The 20,010-nt window shown below is 38.0% G+C and overlaps 1 protein-coding gene across 2 annotated transcripts in view; it reads right to left on the reverse strand.

Moving 5' to 3' along the window:
• The window catches only part of il1rapl2 (interleukin 1 receptor accessory protein-like 2), a 209,901-nt gene that overhangs the window by 62,891 nt on the left and 127,000 nt on the right, over window positions 1-20,010 (reverse strand). For both annotated transcript variants that reach the window (XM_049718946.1, XM_049719029.1), the window contains exons 5-6: window positions 7,244-7,430; window positions 7,009-7,162 (exon numbers count right to left, since the gene is read on the reverse strand). In XM_049718946.1, the coding sequence (XP_049574903.1) occupies window positions 7,009-7,162; window positions 7,244-7,430 (341 nt within the window). The remainder of the gene's footprint in view (window positions 1-7,008; window positions 7,163-7,243; window positions 7,431-20,010) is intronic.

Consider the following 20,010-nt stretch of genomic DNA (forward strand, 5'->3'; position numbering starts at 1 on the left):
ATGAGGGATGATAACCTTGCTGGAATGCACATTCACTTTTTTTTTTTTTTTTTTGTAAAAACAAAATTGTTGCATGGTGGGGCACTGGTTAGCACGTCCACCTCATAATACAGAGGTTGCGGGTACTTCCTGTGTGGAGTTTGCATGTTCTTCCCGTGCCTGCATGGGTTTTCTCCGGGTACTCCCACATTGTAAAAACATACATGGTAGGCCAACTGACCACTCCAAATTGTCCGTAGTGTGACTCTGAGTGTGAATGGTTATTTATCTTTGTGTGCCCTGCGAGTGGCTGACAACCAGTTTAGGGTGTACCTCTCCAACTGCCCAAAGACTGCTGGGATAAGCCCTCGTGAGTAGAAGCGGTTCAGAAAATGGATGGATGGATGAAATATGTTATTCGGAAAATCATCATTAAACCGGAACTTCATTTATATATAGTTTATATAAATATTTTACAACTGTGCATGAAAAATACAGCTAGGCCCTGAACTGAAGAACCATGAATTGGAATGCAACCTCTGACGACGCATGCTAAAATGGGCTTCATGTAACTTTAAAATGTTGGCGTGAATAACCCCGGAGCTCTTTACTTTTAAATAAGCTCCAATAACATCCCAAACAATGACAGCATATTCTGTTCGTTGTGTTGTTTGTCTCTTGCCCTTCCCTGCCTCGAGTAGTTTGTGTATCCGTGTGTGTATGTATGTATGTGTGTGTTTGTTCTTGAGTGAGTGGGGTGGAGAGAGAGAGAGAGAGAGAGAGAGAGAGAGAGAGAGAGAGAGAGAGAGAGAGAGAGAGAGAGAGAGAGAGAGAGAGAGCGTAATCTCATTTGTGATCCTCTGTCTTTGGAGAACAGAGACAATTTCACAATGAATTAGGAGGTGAGTCTCTAACTAGGTCACAGGCCAAGTGTGCACGTTAACACACACACATAGACGAACACTCTCATTACATGGTGTGTCCAACTGTGTGGAAGTGTCAAGTGAAGGAGTGTGGGAGCAGAAAAGTGGCAGAAAAAATGTAAGCGAGAAAACAGAAGTCAGAGAGAAAAAGAAACGTGGGGAGTAGCAAGGAAAAGGGAAAGGTACAAAGGGAAGTAAACTGTGGGCAGTCAAGGGATAATTAATGGATTTTGAGACCTTAACATACGCGGACAGAGTGATCTGGTAGAGAACGTGTGTGTGTGTGTTCGTGTAAGTGTGTGCGTGTGTCTGTAATGTAATAGGCTTAAAATATTCCAATGAGATTTTAGAACATTTTGCTCTGTGCTGTAATCCCCTCTATGTCTGTCGCGCTATCGATAGATGCAGACAAACCATTATTTCAACACAGGCATTTTCACCAGCATTACATTTAGCCAGAATTTGGAATAGTTTATCAGTGCGCAGTTTTGTTCAAGACACTTCTGAAAAAAGTCTTTTTGGTTTGTTTATTTTGTGATTTTAAATAGGTTATGTGTAGCGAGTGCATGGAAAGGAGGAATAGAATGTCTGAGATCCTGGGTGAAAATGTGCTGGAATAAGAACAACACGATTTTATAAAAAAAAATTCTGTCTATGTGGAAAACGACTAATATTTACAAGTTAAACAGTGGCTTTAAGATTTTCATTCCTTCAGCATTATGTTGCATATTTGAACAGAACAGGAATGGGAGAGTGACTTTACAAATGTATTTCAATACAGCTACGAGTTACCTTTTTAAAACATATAGTTAATCATTTAGTTCAAGTACCATAATATCAAAGAGACATCTGGAAATGTTAGATTTTTCATTGTTCATTGATATAGAACTTTGCTAGAAATGGTAGATTTTTCAATGTTCATTGATATAAAAAACTATTAATTTTAATAATATGCAAAAAAAAATCTATCACATCAATGTATTTTTTTATACAATCATAATAATAGTATATAACATTGTCACAAATAAGCCAAGAGAAGAATGCTTGCAGAAAATTTCTCACCATGTCAAAGCAAAGGATAAATTATTGTAAGACTCAGCGGGTAATTTCTCACTGCTCGCCATGGTAGAAGTCTTTTAGGGTTAAGGTTGGCTAACCCTAACCCTAACCCATTTAGTCCATGATTTAAGTCTGTCCAATAACAAAGCATTCATTAAAATCAATTTATTATGTGGCCAGTTTAAAGTGAAGTCAGTCTTTGCTTGATTATCATATGTGATAAAAACAGATCAATTAATGGAGATTTTGTGTATTAGCTGTGGTACCATCACTGTAAAATGGAAGTCAAATCAAAGTCAAGCATAGGAACATTATCCAACGTGGTATGTAACTGGTTCATTTGTTTTGTTTACAGTGTTTGGATAATATGTTGTGTCACATTTTAAAGTTGCAAGGGCAACGTTGCGCATGCAGCAGACTGTGTTCTTGCTCAGATTTTCAGCATCACCGACTCGTGGCATTGATGCTTGGCGCAATCTTACTCCCTCAGCTGAGAATTTGTATTTCACATATAAAATATCATCAGGAAAAGTCACCTATCGTGGAAGACTCTCTCCGTTCGTAGCAATCCTCTTATGATTCTTTATTGCACACAAAAAAAAGTCCTAAAACCTAGGTATACTGATCAGTCCAGACCATTTCAGTTGACATATAGAGGGGTTCAACAGCGAAAATTGGGTTCATCCTGAACCTCAAAATATAACCTGCTCCCAACCAGGTTGTGAGTTTAGCATAAATTACCATGGTGATCTACCGTATTTTCCGGACTATAAGTCGCTCCGGAGTATAAGTCGCACCAGCCATAAAATGCCCCAAAAAGTGAAAAAAAACATATATAAGTCGCTCCGGAGTATAAGTCGCATTTTGGGGGCAATTTATTCGACAAAATCCCACACCAAAAACAGTCATGAACGAGCAACAACAGGCTAAACGATAGCAACAACAGGCTAAACGATAGGTATGCTAACGTGACAAACACAAACAAAGAGCTGAGAACGGGCCTGACGTAACATATAGAGTGATTAAGGACAACTATTACATGAAGGACAACAAACAATGAATAAATAAGAGTGTTGAATAAATGATAAATAAACAAATAATAATAAATAATAATAATAAATATTAGAGGACCAAAAATGGAGCAAGTGTACATACAGCAGACAGTGGACTTGGATATGGTGCTTTAAAGTGTTAATTAGTTTATTTGATGTTTTCTCTATTTTTTATGTTTTGAATATGTTCAAGATAAAGATATAAAAGCATGTGAAGTGATCAACTATACTAAAAATAACATGGGAAGTGGTCAACTATACTTATAAGTGATGTCTTAATGATCAAGTAAAGATTTGTGAAAAAAAACATATATAAGTCGCTCCTGAGTATAAGTCGCCCCCCCACCCAAACTATGAAAAAAAACGCGACTTATAGTCCGGAAATTACGGTAGTCTTAAAGAGAGCCATCTATGTAATGCTGAAGATCCTGGCTTTATTTGCAACACAATTTGCTAAGCCATTAATCTCGCTTCGTAGAATGCCCCTCTGATCTTATCCCCACTGAAGCTTAAGATAATTTGAGCAAAGTTGTTTCAGAAGTATGCATCAATTTTGTAGCCCTTCACACTACTCAGTAGGCAAAAAGACACCCTGGTTCATAGACATTTTGGGGAAAGAAATTTTTTACAGCCCTGGAGTGCAAATCGCAAAAAACAAGCATAAAAAAATGTCGCAACATTTAAATATAAATACAAAAACCACACGAATCACAAACAAATAATCAAGCAAACAAGAAAAAAATAGAAACAAGAAAGCAAGGAAACTCCAAAAAGGAATTGCCAACAAAAACAAGCATACAAGAAAAATGAATTCCAAACAAAAAAAGCAAGCAAACAAAAAGAGAAATGCAAAAAAAAAAAAAAAGACTAAAGTGACGGACTTATTTCATGGGCCACAGTCATTCTCCCTTGTACTACAACAGTACTGAGCAAGCCTCTACAGTGTCAAACCTTTTGAACTTCCATGTTGTGTATTTTCTGGAGTTTGACATTCTGGCAAATCAACAAACACTACTGCAAACACAAAAGATTAGCCCACTTCCTTGAGGCACAGCTGCTAATTAAACACTGAACGTGGATAAAGGAAATCAGGGGTAAGTCTTACTGAACATATTCTTGATGCCAAACGTTGGGACTATTTTCAGTACACCATTCAAGCTCAAGTGTTTGAGGGAATAAGCATCATAGCCGCCTGCTGATTTACAGGCAGTCTTTTCTCCAATATTCTATTTAATATGAAAGCACAGTGACTAAACGCTGCTGCCAAAAGATGCACAACCAAGTAAAGATAAAAGATGTTTAGTGTTGCTACACACAAGCATATGTCTTAGAGGCTGATTCATTCAAGTATAACACAATCAGAGAGGACTCAGATGAAATCCTTGGCGCTAGAATACAGGACGGAAGGAATGCGAGAATGTTTCGGTATCATAGTAAACATTTCAGCAGTTCATTTGCAAGATTTACGTAAATGTGCCCAATCTGTGAACACACACGCACTTGACCCGGGCCAATTTAAAATTAATCTATTGGAAAATGAGTTAGATTTTATGTCCGAGTGATATATGAGTTATATCTGGAATATAATCTAGATTAATTTTTATAAATTGCAATAGATGAATCTAGGGAAATCACATTCAGAACATAATCGGATATGGATCACAACATGAAACACAAATCAATCAATCTCTCAAAATTCTTCCCTAAATTGCACACACACGTGGTTTCTCAGTTTTTCTCAATTGTTGAGCAATACATTCAAAGGTTTTTGCTGTCTGCAGGTGGGTGGGATGTTTGGAATGTGCTCATCCAGGAGGGGAGGATAGACCCCACCCAGGCAGAACTTTGAATCATGAAAGATTGTGATTGTGATTATTGCTACATTGATTTTTGTTTTTTTAATATACTATTGAGCATTTGTCAAAGTGCAAGATTAAAAAAATATTTCTAAGTATTGTATTGTGTAACAGAATAAATTACAACTCTCAAACAACAGTTTGACCTTGCTTATCTGTAGCTATTGATGTACAGCAATATCAAAATATATTATTAAAATGACCCCTAAAAGCTCATGTCTGATATTAACTGTCAAAAACGAAAATGTAAAACATACAAACAAAAAATGAATCGAATGAACGAAAACTCCTCCTACTAATAAAAAAAAAAAAAGGTGACAATACGAAAAATCACTTAATAATTGTGCTTAGTCATCCACAACCTGACAAGCACTGCACAAGTACTGGGAAACACTTGACACATAAGACATCATTTTTGACAGTTAACAGATGAAGTTTCTCTAAAATGTATATGTCTGTCACATTTTGTTGAGAAAAAGCAGAGGGTTCCGATTTAAGTCAAAGAATTTTGTTGAACAAAGGAAAAACCTAAAATTGCGCATGCTAAAACAAAACAAACAGACGAGCACTCAATCGCAGGCACTGCAATCCTTATCCCTTCACTTTGACTAAACTGCAGATGGAAGTCAGCTGTTACTGCCAACTCGGTCTTATGTCCACAGCCAATGAAGATTGAACTACATATGTTTCATTCGGGAATGTGATGAAGACACAAAATACAGCTACTACATAATTTGAGCCAGTGCGGTTTCAAAAAAGAGCTTTGCATTACTTACCGAATTCAACTTTCATAATGCTGATATGTTACTGAGTATCTGCATCTCTCCAATAATGGATGCTGCAGTTTGAGATTGCAGAATGACATTCGTGCGTGTAGTGTGAGGTCATGACCCTTATCAACACCGAAGGACTGATTTCCATGGATTTCCATAACAACAGTAGCCAAAGGCTACATGGCTTGTCTATATTGTATCAGGACACTAAGCGCAATTAGGCAGTACGTGGCAAGAGCTGGTTCGGACCTCAGCACCAAAGAAAAGCCATAAACCTCAGAACAGCTCAAAATAGTTTTTTGTTATCTTTGGTCGACATTCAGGGGGCAATAGGCTAAAATGCAGATATCTGACTTTTCTGTTGTATAACAATTGTTCTTTCTTCTTTCTCCTGAACATCACAGCTGTATAAACTTTTAGATTGCATACCACATTCTTGACCTATTTGACTGCATTTGATGTCGTCCATTGTTGATGTTGTTGGATAAAAATCCAACAATATTAACAATATATTTTCACCATTACTGTCAAGCAAAAATGTTCATTTAATTGCTAATGAGCCAGGGTAACATTACATTCTGACCACAGTTACCCAAGAAGTATAATCACATATGTCTTATATTGAATTGGAATTTAATTCTTAAGGCTAATTTGTCATGTTTGTACTGTGCAAACTGGTGAATAAAAAAAAACAGCTGTTTTAGCAAAGCCTGTCATTTTGAAAGCATTAACAACATAATTCCAAGAAGTAAAATTGAGCTGTTTGCTGCTTTCATAACACAGCACGATCCACCCGGTAGCTCTCGTATGTCACATTTCTGGCATTATTTTCTTGTCTTTCCTCAGAAATGATGTTTTCTGGATTTACTCCCATATTATCCAGTAAACTACCTGTTATCCAAATTATTGGCTGTGGTTTTTTTAGTTTTTTTGTTTTAGTTTTTGAGCCAAGTTTATGTTGCTTGAGTTACCAAACTCAAACATTTAGCGTGCCTTCAACTACATTGAGACTATAACCAGTGCCTTCTGTGCACAGTTAATAATCCAACAGAGTGGTGCCCCTGAAATAATTGTATAAAAAATATTTTAGTCAAACTTGGCAAAATAATTAAGTGACCGACTGTAAATTGGCTACTAAAATTAGGCTCTCAATCGAGCAATTGATTAATTCCACATTAACGTGTAATATATGCAACATTTTTATAATTGTCACCCTGATTATTCCATTTGAATAGAATACAATAGAATTGAATAGAATAGAAAAAGAGAACTACGCCCTTCACACTTACCAGCATTTTTTTGAAACTCTCCTTGCATACATCTTTCTTTTTAACCTACATTTTTCCATGAATGGTCTGTGTCCTACCTGTGACTTTGAGCTGTGTTGTCCTCCGTACCAGTCTGGATCCATACTGCAACTCACAGGTGTAATTCCCCCCATCTTCCTCCTCCACCTCAGGGATCCAGATGTGTGTATTATTGACGATAACTGAACTTCTCCATTCAACTCGCTCGCACTCCTGACAGGGCACACATTCGACAGGTTAAACAGCAAAAGAAGGGTGCGTTACTCTCATCTCAGCTGTGTTTATTTGACTTACCTTGTACCAGGTCATTTGAGGTTGTTTGTATGGAGCCAAATAATCATCGATATCACGACATGTGATCATTTTGCTATGGGTAACCTCAGCTTTCGCCAGATAGCGGATATTGCTGCTGAAGCATTTCCCCTCATCACTCTCCTCTACAGTCATAGACATAGACACCTTCATGCAGTATGTAGAGTTCCTAAAAACACAACAGACATCAAGAGCTAATGATGATGATGAAACTCAGGCTTGACACTCAAACATTGTGCTGGAATTGATCACTTTTCCTTGGCAGCGAGCCATCTGACTTTTTGGCAAGAGATGGAGTAAACCGTGGACTGATTTTCTGTTATTTGCAGGGTCTTAGTTAGCTGGCATATGTCAGATTGGATCGGTGCAGCATCTGCAATGATACAGATTCTACATTGGTCTTTCATGGTTTCGGGATCTGAGTCAACCTACATTCATAAACCCATCTTTTGTCACAAGCATTGGGTCATGACCAGAAGAACAAGATAATGGACGCAAATGGAAAAACATTTAATCATCTGCTTGGCTCTTTGTTTAGAGCCGCAGCTCCTCGGAATCAAGAGAAGCTAACCAAATTGTTCTGAAAGTGGATTTCTATTGGTTGGCAGCTGTCCGATGGGCTTTATTCACTTTTTTCGCCTTTTTACCTTGCTTGTTTCACTGCCATTTACAACTGCATTTGTCTATCACGTTTTTCAACGGGGATGGGTAGATGTTACTCCACTGTAAATTTCAAATTTAAAAACATCTTTACAGATGCACCAGAAGACAACATAAATGCCAAATTTAAATAAAGTATGAGATCATTGTGAGCAACCCTTCATTCTACTGCTAATTATAAAAGAACGGGAAAAGGCAGAATAATTATTTTCTTAATGAAATGAGAGATTCTATTCTTTCATTAGTGGTTTGGTATTTATGTAATCATCATCATTGATCACAATATCCCGTGGGTCTTGAAGATTTCAAAATGTAAAATGGCTGGCAGTGTTTAATAAAGCTGTATAATATCAAAGTGGTAGCATAATCAATCTAATATGGCTTACCATTCCCTCCAACATCAATTTTAACATTACAGTCGCATTGTTTTAAATTAAAAAGAAGATCAATCCTAAAATGAACAAATAGCCAAGCATAGACAACATTGGATGAGACACTTTACTATTTTCAAGGCAAATTTACCAAGTCACCAACACTTAGGTAGCTAAAACTGGACTCAAAAAAACACTTAAAAAAAAACAAACAAATCACTTTTTGGCGTAACAACAATCCATGAGTGAATCCGCAGTCCCAGCATGCTCTGCAGTAGCATACAGTCACTGTTCATTGATGATGTGTTATTTTGTACAGGCAGTGTGTAATGTAGTTACAGGGCTGTTGTTTCTAGCCTTGTATTAAGTGATTGCTACTTTTGGTGTAAAATTATTTTGACTTCTGCTGACATCCTGAAACACTGCTATACTGTACACTGCATGTTTCAATGGCTTGCTTATATCACAAAATGTGTAGGTATTACCACATGCACGTTCCCTGCTAATTTCATGGATGGTTGTTTGTCTTTGTGTGCCCTGCGATTGGTTGGCAACCAGTTCAGGGTGTCCCCAGCCTCCTGCTAGATGTCGGCTGGCATATGCTTCAGCATGCCCGTGACCCCCATGGGGACAAGCGGTACAGATAAACGATGGATGGATGGATGGATGGATGGATGGATGGATGGATGGATGGATGGATGGATGGATGGATGGATGGATGGATGGATGGATGGATGGAAAAAGTATAGTGTTCAATACAGTGCACAGTAACTCACAATCAATGTATCAAACGATTCAATGTATTACTGTTTCGCTAGAAAATTGTGCAAAGTCAAGCTATGATCTGTACGATGCAACACATTGTTGGTAATTGTTTCGTTTCTGTGTGAGTGAGAGAGACAGACGGAGAAAAGTGTGTGTGTGCGTGTGTGTGTGTGTGCACGCATGCGTGTGAGTGTTGTGCCGAGTTCACCTCCAGTCACAAAAGCCCTCATTGATCTCTGTTATTTTCGCTTCACGCACACACACACACAAGGATTTTTCCAGTCAGCGACCTAAACAGGACCACTGAGCATTAAAAAGGAGAATGAAAAGCCTTTCATCCATCTATCCCTCAGTTTGTGTCCTCTTCATCAATCCGTCTCTAGCCTGCAGCATCTTGTTTTCTCCTCCAGTGATTCACTTACCTTTACCAGCATGCGCCTCAGATTTTTTCTCTCTGTTTTTAAAAACATTATCATCTGAGAAACTTGTTGACCTCCATGCAGGTAAAGGCAAAATGTGCTGTCTCTTTTTTTCCCCAATGTATTGTACTCAAACTATCGCGCAAATTGACTTTGGACGCTATGACCCAGTCTTCAGACTTGCTTAGCTCTGATTTGATCACACATTGTGTGAATGACTTGAGATGGATCATTTAACGTCACAGCATAAGTATGCATGCGATTAAAAATATCAGCTCCTCCCTCGCAACAGGCTTAAAATGTAAGAATAAAAAATGTATGGCAGAACATTAGTCACACTTCACATATAGTAAACACATCCTGGAGCATTGATGGTATTTGTATGTTTACGATCCACACTGAATTACAAAGCACAAAAAAGCTTAAAATAGCTTCTTTTATTGAAGTTATTGTGTTCTGATCGTGTGTCATGGTTTTGCTTGTGCTCATCTAAACCCAAATTGTTTTTGTTTGTCACCAAACTGTGACAATGGCCATTTAAAATGGATGTCTTGCAATACGCGATTGAACATTAAACATTGCGTCAGAAGCATATGTTGCGCAAGCTTGAATTGTAAAACTGCCGCAGAGGGTATGAACAAAGCAGTCCGCGGTGGAAATAAACTTGAGGACACCTGATAAGAAAACATTCTACATTGTATACAGGGCTTGCTCACTGGGGCTACATAACAGAAAACAATTTGTTAATGGTGGTTTGGGAGATGGGCGAGAGACATTTTTTTCCCATTTTTTTTTCCTTTTCCAAAGGAGGCAAAGAGCGTAAGGTGGAACAGGAATTATAAGAGAACAGCTTGAGGGATTTGTGGGGTGAAATAAAGACATCAAAGGCTATATCACAAAGAAGGTGAGCAGAGGAGGGGAATGTGAACCGAACAATTGCTCATCCTTCAATAGATTTGATGCCCTGCCCAATTCCAACCTAATGTTGCTATGCTTTGTCTTGCCAACACCTTTTTCTGAACAGTGCAACCTCCATCATTATAATCGGCCATCTTCTTCATCTCTTCGACATAGGTCCTACCAGACTGCTACTGAGAGTACTTACGCTACACTTCTCCACAACAATATGAATCTTATTAATAATTAAGAACAATAATTACAGAGAAGAGCGGTGGAAGCCCAGTCATGTAAAGTGGCTAAACTGAAGAAAAGAAAAACAAACTCAATTTTATAATGCTCATCGGGTGATTAAAATGTGGTGGTAAACTGAAGTTGTTTGTCCCATCTTCTCCTTGAATACAATACGATAATTTATGTCAGTTTCACAAATTTTAATCACGAGTAACTGATGAACATGTTCAAATTAAATGAAGTCAAATTATTTTTTGTGCAGTTCTGACTACTTGGCTCTGTGCTGCTGTATTGCACTGGCTGTACCCCTCCACTACGTCTTCAACTTGAGTCTACATCTTGCAAGACGTCTGCTCTTGTGGAAAAGTATGTGTACAATATCACCCCTGTTCCCTAAAGCCACAATCTATAGAACTCAGTGACGAATGCCCAGTTGCCTTGACTTTCCACATCATAAATTACCTAACAGCAATCGTTACACCACCTCAGACCCTTTATCCATGTGAGAATAATCTTACTGAAAAATAAGAATAGAATAATCTTTGATTTACCAAGCGCATTCGACATTTAGCACCTCCTGCTGAGGATCAAATTGATTGGATTAGGCGTGGAGTCACACCTAGTCAGATGTATTAGATGACTTCATATGATGTTAGGCTGAGAAATAGCACCTTAAAGACACACGCACGCACACACACGCACGCACACACTGTATATATATTTACGTATATTTAGTGGCCCCTTAGACAAAGTGTTCCTGCTTGTATCATAATTTTCATAATTCCCTTAAAATTTTGCTTTTATTCTCATCACATAGATGGCTCACATGAAGCCTTTCGATAGCACAAAAAGGATGGCAAACTACAAACATTCAAAGTTTTGTACATCATTTTATTATGTGAATGTGTTCCTAAATAAACTTAATATGCCGCATTGGCCCTAATATAAGATGTTGTTTTTTGCATTGAAATGAGACTGAAAGAGTGGGGGTCGTCTTACATTCGGGGTCTAGACATTGCACCGATTCACAACGCAAGACGGCGCCAGATATCTTTAAAGCGGATGCTGAACTTAACTCCCCAGGCCAAAGCGAACCTCTGTCACGAAGAAGAAAAATAAAAAAATAGCGGTAAGAAAGAAAAGAAAATAAGAGAAGAGATAACAGAAAATGGAAAAACGGTAGGTTTATTTACATTTCAAAAACCGGAAACCATTCATTTACAAATGCGATTGCTCTTTAGTTTACATATTTAAATGTTCAGATATTAAGATGTGATGGACAATTTTTGCATGATTTGAATGAGGCAAAATAACATGCTTTTTTTCTCGAATATATTGTTATAATCATTTGTTTCAGATGTACCGTAAACTTGATTCTTGAAAAAGAGGGGGTCGTCTTATAATCAGGGTCGTCTTATATTCGGGCCAATACAGCATTTGGTTTGTCAATTGACAAATGAAAAGTGTTATCATTCTGAAACAGATGAGTTGAGAAACATTTTTAATGCAAATGACATACCAGAAGCCATAATAAATATACATTGAACCACCAGGATAATCTTAAGCATAGAACTGTAACACTAAATCAGTGTAAAGTGACTCAGCACAAAGTTGAGTTCAAGTATATTCCACATATCATTGCATTCAAAATACTGCGTTTTTGTGTTGGGCCAATATTCTCTAGGAAAAATGCCATTTGCCTAAAACAGGGGTTTTCAACTGTTTTTTTGTCCAAGGGACCACCAATATAACCAAGAAGCAACTCAGGGACCACTTCTTTGGTGGAGTATTATTTTATTTTGCACCGAAGGAGGATAGACCTATACAAGCTATTTATTTGCATCTGTTTGTCTATTTTGGGAATCTCAACTACATTTGACATAATTTGGATGGGTAAATGAATCACAAAATTAGCTGGAAAATAAATCAAGTCTAAATTGACTTGAAGATTGAATTCACCACCTTCAAGGATAAAGTCTATCACTCTATAACCGAGCCACACCCCTTGTAACTTTGCTTGGGGAGGGGGGGAACCTGTTCAAATATGCTACACTTGATGAAAACCCAACAAGACAGAAAAAGTCAATTGATGTTGCCATGAATGTTGCCAGGCCATACTGGGAGCAAAATATAAATATAAAATGCCTCGCTCAATGACACTTTGATATGATCACTGGGCTTGAGGATTGGACCCAGCACATACAAGTTTAGAGACATTCACTCTACAACTGAGCCACGTGAAAAAGTCATTAGGCAGTTAGGAATCACCATTGGGTAGAAAAAGTTGATGGCTATGAATCTAAAAATGGGAGGGGGTACTTATTCTCACGGGTTGACTTAGGCTGCTGTTAGAATTAGTACCCTCTGTAACTATGCTTGGGGAGGGGGGAATCTATTTAAATTTGTTACACTTGGTGAAAATACCCCAAGAAGACACAGAAAAAGTCGATTGATTGTTCACAAAATTTGTTAGAAAATAAATCAAGTCTAAATAATAAATCAATTTTATTTTTAAAAATGTTATTATTTTTCATTTCCAATTTCGTGGACCACCTGCAATACCGCCGCGGACCTCTGGATGGCCGCGGACCACCTGTTGACAATCTTTGGCTTAAAATGTAGAATGAATGAATCCCCAAATTATCTTGTAATCCACCGTATCAACCTTGTCAATAAATCAAGTGTCCTCCTTGCAATTACCTTTCACTGATCAGGCCAGACTGCTGCAGGGTGCATTGAATTATGGTGCTAATAGAGGGGGATGTATCCTGGCCAGCAGGCAGCGTGTTTATACCTGGATGGAGCTGCAGATTAATTTGACTATCAATCTAACTAACAGGCAGCAAGGGGGAGGATGACACCTGCGCACACTGAGGCATCTACACAGGAAAGCACATATGCTTCAACTACAGTATATTATATTGGACGATTTTATGAATTGCATTTTCAATTATATGAGTCAGTGATTGTCCTCTACTGTTTTCATTCTACCAAGACAATCAATAAACAGACGATTTATTGAGATGAAATGATGGGTGTTGTTTTACTCCCAGTGGATGTCAATAGAGTCGGTTATTTTTAAAATGTGTTGTTATGGTACGGTGGTGATTACGTAAAAATTTACCACTGTCATTTATGTAGTGTTACTCATGAGGCACCAACAAATGATCAGCATTTACTTAGCAAAATACGCTTTCTAAAATACGTGATGCCTGCACCGGTTGAAATCCTGATGACTAACACACAATACACTAAAGATACAAAGTGTGCATCTATTGTGAAATAATTAATCAATCCACTTTATTTCATGTGCACTACCAACACAAATGATTCAACACTTGACACAGCTTACGCTTATTTTATATAAGAAATGTAAACTTTTTTTTTTTTTTTTCTTCTATGGAACCAGTTGAACTTCCGCTTCAACAGACTCAAGTTATCCGGCTGGAAGTATTCAGTAAGTTACAGTAACAGAGTAGAAGCAGTAGAGGAACAAACATCACCTATATTTTAATGATCTGTTATTACGTACTTTATAGACACTGTGGGAGTCCATTAAATGGTTTTATGTGGCATTGACATTCAGTTTATTGTTAAAAACAGTTTTTGAAGTTGATATATGGGTGTGTTGCGATGTGTTGTCATGTCACGGCTAGAAAGTGGAACGGCTATTTTTCATCACTCACATTACATTCACATACAAATGATAGCACAAATCACATTTTGGTTGTTTATTTTATCTCTGCAGTATGTCTGCAATATTGCAAGGGGTGAAATCTAGTGATTGATTCTAAAGAAAGAAAATAATGAGTTTCAAAGTGGGTCAGTGTCTAACCATTCGGTCGGAGTACTCTGAGAACCGATTCAAATTTTAAAGCAGTAACTAAGTTCAATAAAAAGCTACACCTACTGTCCTTCATGTTTGGTAAATGCATTTCAACAAGCACTCATTAAATTTAAGATCCGCAAAAGACCTAGTAAAGTATGACAACGTGCAGTAGTCCGCTAGGTAAACATTTAAGAAAAAAAAAATGCAGCAGCACTGCTGCAACATTGACATGGCTAAGTCCATATCATTCGATTCTCCACTTCATCATTTACAGCCAAGGCCAACACTTGCTGGTACTGCAATAAGTGTTACGTCCTTCATGTAATGAGGTGGAAAGCAAGGCTTTGAAATTTGGGCCTGAGAATTGGCATGCAGCATATTTAATCCCTGCAGGGACTCAGAGACGCCTTTCCACCGTAGAACTTTATTATTCATACTGGTATTGCGGTGAGGAGGCTTAAATATCAGCATTAAAAATATTGGACGTACGTAGATAGTCATGAAAAATAACCTCAGAGGTTAAAAAAGTTAGGATTTTGACTACAAATTTACTCGACTTCGTCTGTGGATTTGAACTGATTGTTGAGTTTACTTTCACTGGCTTTGGGCATTCCATTTGCATAGTTATGCTCAAGCCACAAACATCTTCAATTTGTTTTCACATGTTAAGTGGACTTTGACGACTTTAATTGAAAAGATAATAAAGCGAAAGGAAATAATTTCCACTCTCCTTTTAATGATTGAGAATACTTTCTCACAGGTATGCAGGACTACTTTTGAATATTGTGGAAACCAAATGAATGGCCTCATTATAAACACTGCAGTCTCTGTAACTGTAGACCTCACTGCAGGTGGTCTTCATATCTGCACTTTTTTGTCTTCAAGCCTTCCTCCATATCACTCTCGCTGAGATTGTACAGTATTTCACAACACCTTTTAAAAGCAATGACGTTGAATGCAATAAAAGCCTTTTTTTTTTTACCTTTTCTCAAAAGCATGGCTCAAGCTCTCAAGCGGCCATGAACTGGCACGTGGCCCAAACTGGCATGAGAAGGGTTCTGACTCAGTGGCTGCCAAGTCATAGAGGACTGCCAAAGACACTTCAAATGACCGCTCCCCACTTCTCTCCTCTATTGCCTCTTCCACTATCATTGTGTGGACTTGTGCCTGCTTGCTGGCTTTATTGTTAAAAAATCTGATGAAGAGAAAGGTTAAATATTTATCTGGCATCACAAAACACTCCTGTGACTATGTGTGAGTTTCTTTTGTGCAAAGTGTAATTATCCCGTACAGGGAGACAGGTGGTTCTGCTTACTAGAAATACCACAGGGGAGCATCTGAGATAGAAGAAGGCTACAAAGGAGCACACGTCCCCAAGAAACAGATGGCAAACATAAATCAGCTGTTCATTTGAATTCATTGTTAAAAGCTAAATGGCAAAACAGGTTCATGCAATTATAAGTGAGAATGACACTGACATTTTAGAAGAGAAACATCATTTAACTTCAGACATTTGAACAAATTTACTCTTCCTTTCCAATATTGTGGAAACCCTGATCTCAACTCCATCAAACAGCTTTAGTAACTAAAGATTATGAGCCAGACCCATAATCACTGATACCGAACCTGCCAAATGTTCCTCTGGATGTAGACAGACATTGGGAGAGCAACTCCAATTTGATTTCATGTATGATCCATAAAACATGTTTTCACTCAGACTCAATCCATGAAAAAGTCTATGGGGTTTTTGGTACATGTTGGCAACAAAAACTGCTGGGTAGCATTTTGTAACTGGATGGACAGATGGCACTGCTCCATAAATGTAGGCATAACAATCATCCCCAAATGGAAAGAAATTCCCATAAAATGTGAAAATGTTGATTAGCGTAAAACTTTGTTTCCACTGTCAAATAGGTATTATAGTTTGAATACAGACAATACTTCTGTGACACTATGATGAGATTTCATTGTTTCTGCCTTCTGCTTATGTGAGAGACCAGATCATTGCAATAGAATATAATTTATATTTAAAACATAGCACTCATTTTCAGTTCTTTTGTTGTTGTTGACTTGAAGCAGCAGGACTCCGGTTCTTGTGCTCCCAGCGTCTATGTAACCAAGACAAATCATGCCTCTTATTACATTATATAAAATGCAGCAGGATATCCTTAAGGGACTTTCCACCATCAACTCAGTTGCAGAGGCAAACTGTGTTGAATTAATGTCTGTGAAATGTAAAACGGAAAAGTGGAAGGGATCTATTCTGATATATCCTATTGACATTTAGCACATCAGTTGTGATATGCTTTAATGCTATAATATAATACATTTTATTTTCCTTAGATAGTTTTTGTTGTATTTATTTCATCTGCTACCTTTTAGCACAACATTAAAAAAAGATATAGCCATCATTAGTGACATCCATCCATTCATTTTGTCCACCTCCTCATTCATTCTTGTCATGGTCTTGGGTGAACTGGAGCCGATCCAAAGGGGTGTAGGGTCAAGCAATTGACAGAAAATCAAACACAACACATTCACGGCTATAGATAATTTAGAGACGTTAATTAGTTGAACATGCATGTTTTTGTATTATGGAGGAAGCCCTAGCACCTGAAAAAAAAAATGGTCCAAGCACATGGAGACCTTGCAAACATCATACAAGGTGATATTTAAACCCAGAACACCTGAGGTAGGTATGCTAATCATTAGGACTCCAGGCCGTATCAATATCAATCATTATTGAATATAATCAGTGTTATGTTCATTATTCTGCGATATGAGCATTATGGCACTTGAAGCCTATCCATCTGAAATTGTTTTCATTTTTTGAAACTCTCATTTAATTGTTATTCATTTATTCTACAAACAGTTACTGAAAATAATTATATTTGGTATAAAATGTATAAAAACAAAGCATAAAAATAGTATGTTCCTACCTGAAACAGTGACAAAATGTTTTTTCCTCCTTGGCCATAAACACCAACAACGTTTTTTGGAGATCTCTCTACAAAAGCTTTGATTTTAGCAAAGGTAATAACGAGTACATCATTTCATATTACTGGAAACCATGTGGCATAATTCTGTTTCTTTTTCCCATGTCAACACATTATATTGGTATCCAGCTCAGTTAAAAATCAGCTCAGCAACTTCGTGTTAATTCAAAACACAGCCAAGTCGTCTAAACCAAATCTACTGTTCTAGAGAAATGTCCGCTATCCAACATTGTTTGCTAGGCTTGTACTTTTCAACACTTCACAAAAACTTGGTGTTGTTTTTGTTACTTTCTGAGAATGGATAATGAACAAATTAAGTCTCTCATGTTGTAAATTGTTCCACATTATCAAGCACTCAATACATTTCTTGACCAGAATACTAAGAGAAGGTATTCATTTTTCAGATAGGCCCTCAAAAATGGTCTCTGGAGCCTGTCTGAGGTGATTGGACGCATACAATCTGGGCTATTCTCTTTTGGCTGCTCTTCGGAAAAAATACTCATTCTCTCCCGTATGCGCTTTACTTTGGTATTATTTTCCTATGTTAATCAGCAAGGCTCAATTTCCACTGTGTTACCTCATCTAAGACAGTATGTACCCTGACTTAGGAGCTCAGACGTTTGAAGGAAATTAGTCTTTCATTTTTTTCACTCTCTCTCTCTGCCTTCCTCACTGACTCCCCACAAAATCCAATCTTCCCTATACATCTTTGCATTTGAATTATTATTATTTTTTCAAATTATGCTCTCACATTATGAGTTTGTTTTTTTATCTCCCACATTTCTCACTTCTCTTCCACCTCCAAAAATTCATCGCCTTTCACCCTCTGTCTTGTATGAACCTTTTTTGCTGAAGCTCAGGTCTCAGAAAACATTATTTTCCACTCCCCTGAGAAGGATTGCAACTAACTGCTTGTTCACCTGAGCACCTTTGACTTTGTAATAGAGTCTTCAGATTGTTCCTTTTTGTCTGGATATCTGCCCTGACACACACAGGCACACTCAGACCTACACACACCGCAAGTGAGAGATTACCTTCCAACTGAGGCACACCTTTGCAAACTGACTGCATGGTATGAACATTTATTAGGCTGTCTTCAAATCCATGACATTTTGACTCGCTTTATCTGAAGAAAGTTGATAAAAGACAGAATTTTAACACCAGCTAATCAATTGGCCATGAACATATAAAGGCTTATTCTCCCGTTTGTGCTTATGTCCTTGGACACTTGGTACACTTTTCCTCTATGCGAATTATCCTAGCTAGACGTCTAACACATCCACCGCAAGACAATATGTTAGCCAGGTTTACACATGCAGAGCTTTTGTCATACCAATTGAAGATCTCTGGTCAACTGTTCAAATGTGACAAACTATTCATATCTGGTAAATACTGTACGTTTAATCAGAACAATGAGATGCCTACTTTTTGTCATATGATTTCTCGAGATGAAGGCTCGATTGTCTGTTTAGCACAGTGGTTGCAATTTTTTTACATGTTGTCAAAGCAACAGCTTGGTTGAAGTGGCCATGGATTCAAGAGCATGAATGACAATAACTGTAAACTTATGTCATCACAGCATATGCATTGACAAGACACATCCAGGCTATTCCAATTGAAAACATCTACATGACTTCTTATCGGATTATCAAAAAGAACATACCACCCATGTGAATCTGATTGCGGCTGTTCACTTGCTTGTGCGAGTGTCACTCCAGCCAAATGTATCAGAAAGAGGGTGGGCTATTACTCATTTGAATAAGGGGGGAAAAAAAAAACTTTTTTTCATTTCCTAAGCAACAATGGACAACATAGTAATCGCAGCTGCTATACTGTTATCATCCCTTAAATCCTGCCAACTACGGGAGTATAGAGAATCACACAGCTGCTCGTGAATTTCCAGCATTCTTGCCGTGAATGACTCCGGCTTGCAAACTAGGGGTGTTGCATTTTCCGTAATTGTTTGGTGGTTTGGTACCTTCGTGGGGTGCTTGAATTTCCATGATCTCTGGCACACATAGGAGGAAAAATACTGAAGTCGAGGGTGGAATGTTCACAAAGCTTGATTTGAGAAGGAATGCCCACATTTTAGGGTTGTGCCACCCAGAGAACTTATCTGGCATGAAGGTATGTACGTAAATGACAGACTTAAGTCATTGGGAGAAGCTGCCCAGCCAGAAAAACACATTTCACATACTGTACATGAGCAACAAGAACATTGAAGGTAAGTGATTTATTGAAGAACATACTCCCAGCGACCTCTGTACCGTATAGTAGCACATTACATAGTCAATCTTCTAGCAATGCATGAATGAATGAGTGAGTGAGTGAGTGAGTGAGTGAGTGAGTGAGTGAGTGAGTGAGTGAGTGAGTGAGTGAGTGAGTGAGTGAGTGAGTGAGGAGAGAGAAAGAGAGAGAGAGGGGGTGAGTAAGACAGTGTTAATAACAGACCCTCAGACAATGACAGTCACCAGGCCCTAATTAGGTTGTCATGCTGAGAGTGCAGGGAACGAGAGAGGGGGTTTGGGGAGGGGGGGTCTTATTAAGGAGGATAGGTGTCAGACTCTGGCAGGAATGG

The sequence above is a fragment of the Syngnathus scovelli genome, chromosome 1, assembly GCF_024217435.2.
Source record: "Syngnathus scovelli strain Florida chromosome 1, RoL_Ssco_1.2, whole genome shotgun sequence".
Classification (NCBI taxonomy): domain Eukaryota; kingdom Metazoa; phylum Chordata; class Actinopteri; order Syngnathiformes; family Syngnathidae; genus Syngnathus; species Syngnathus scovelli.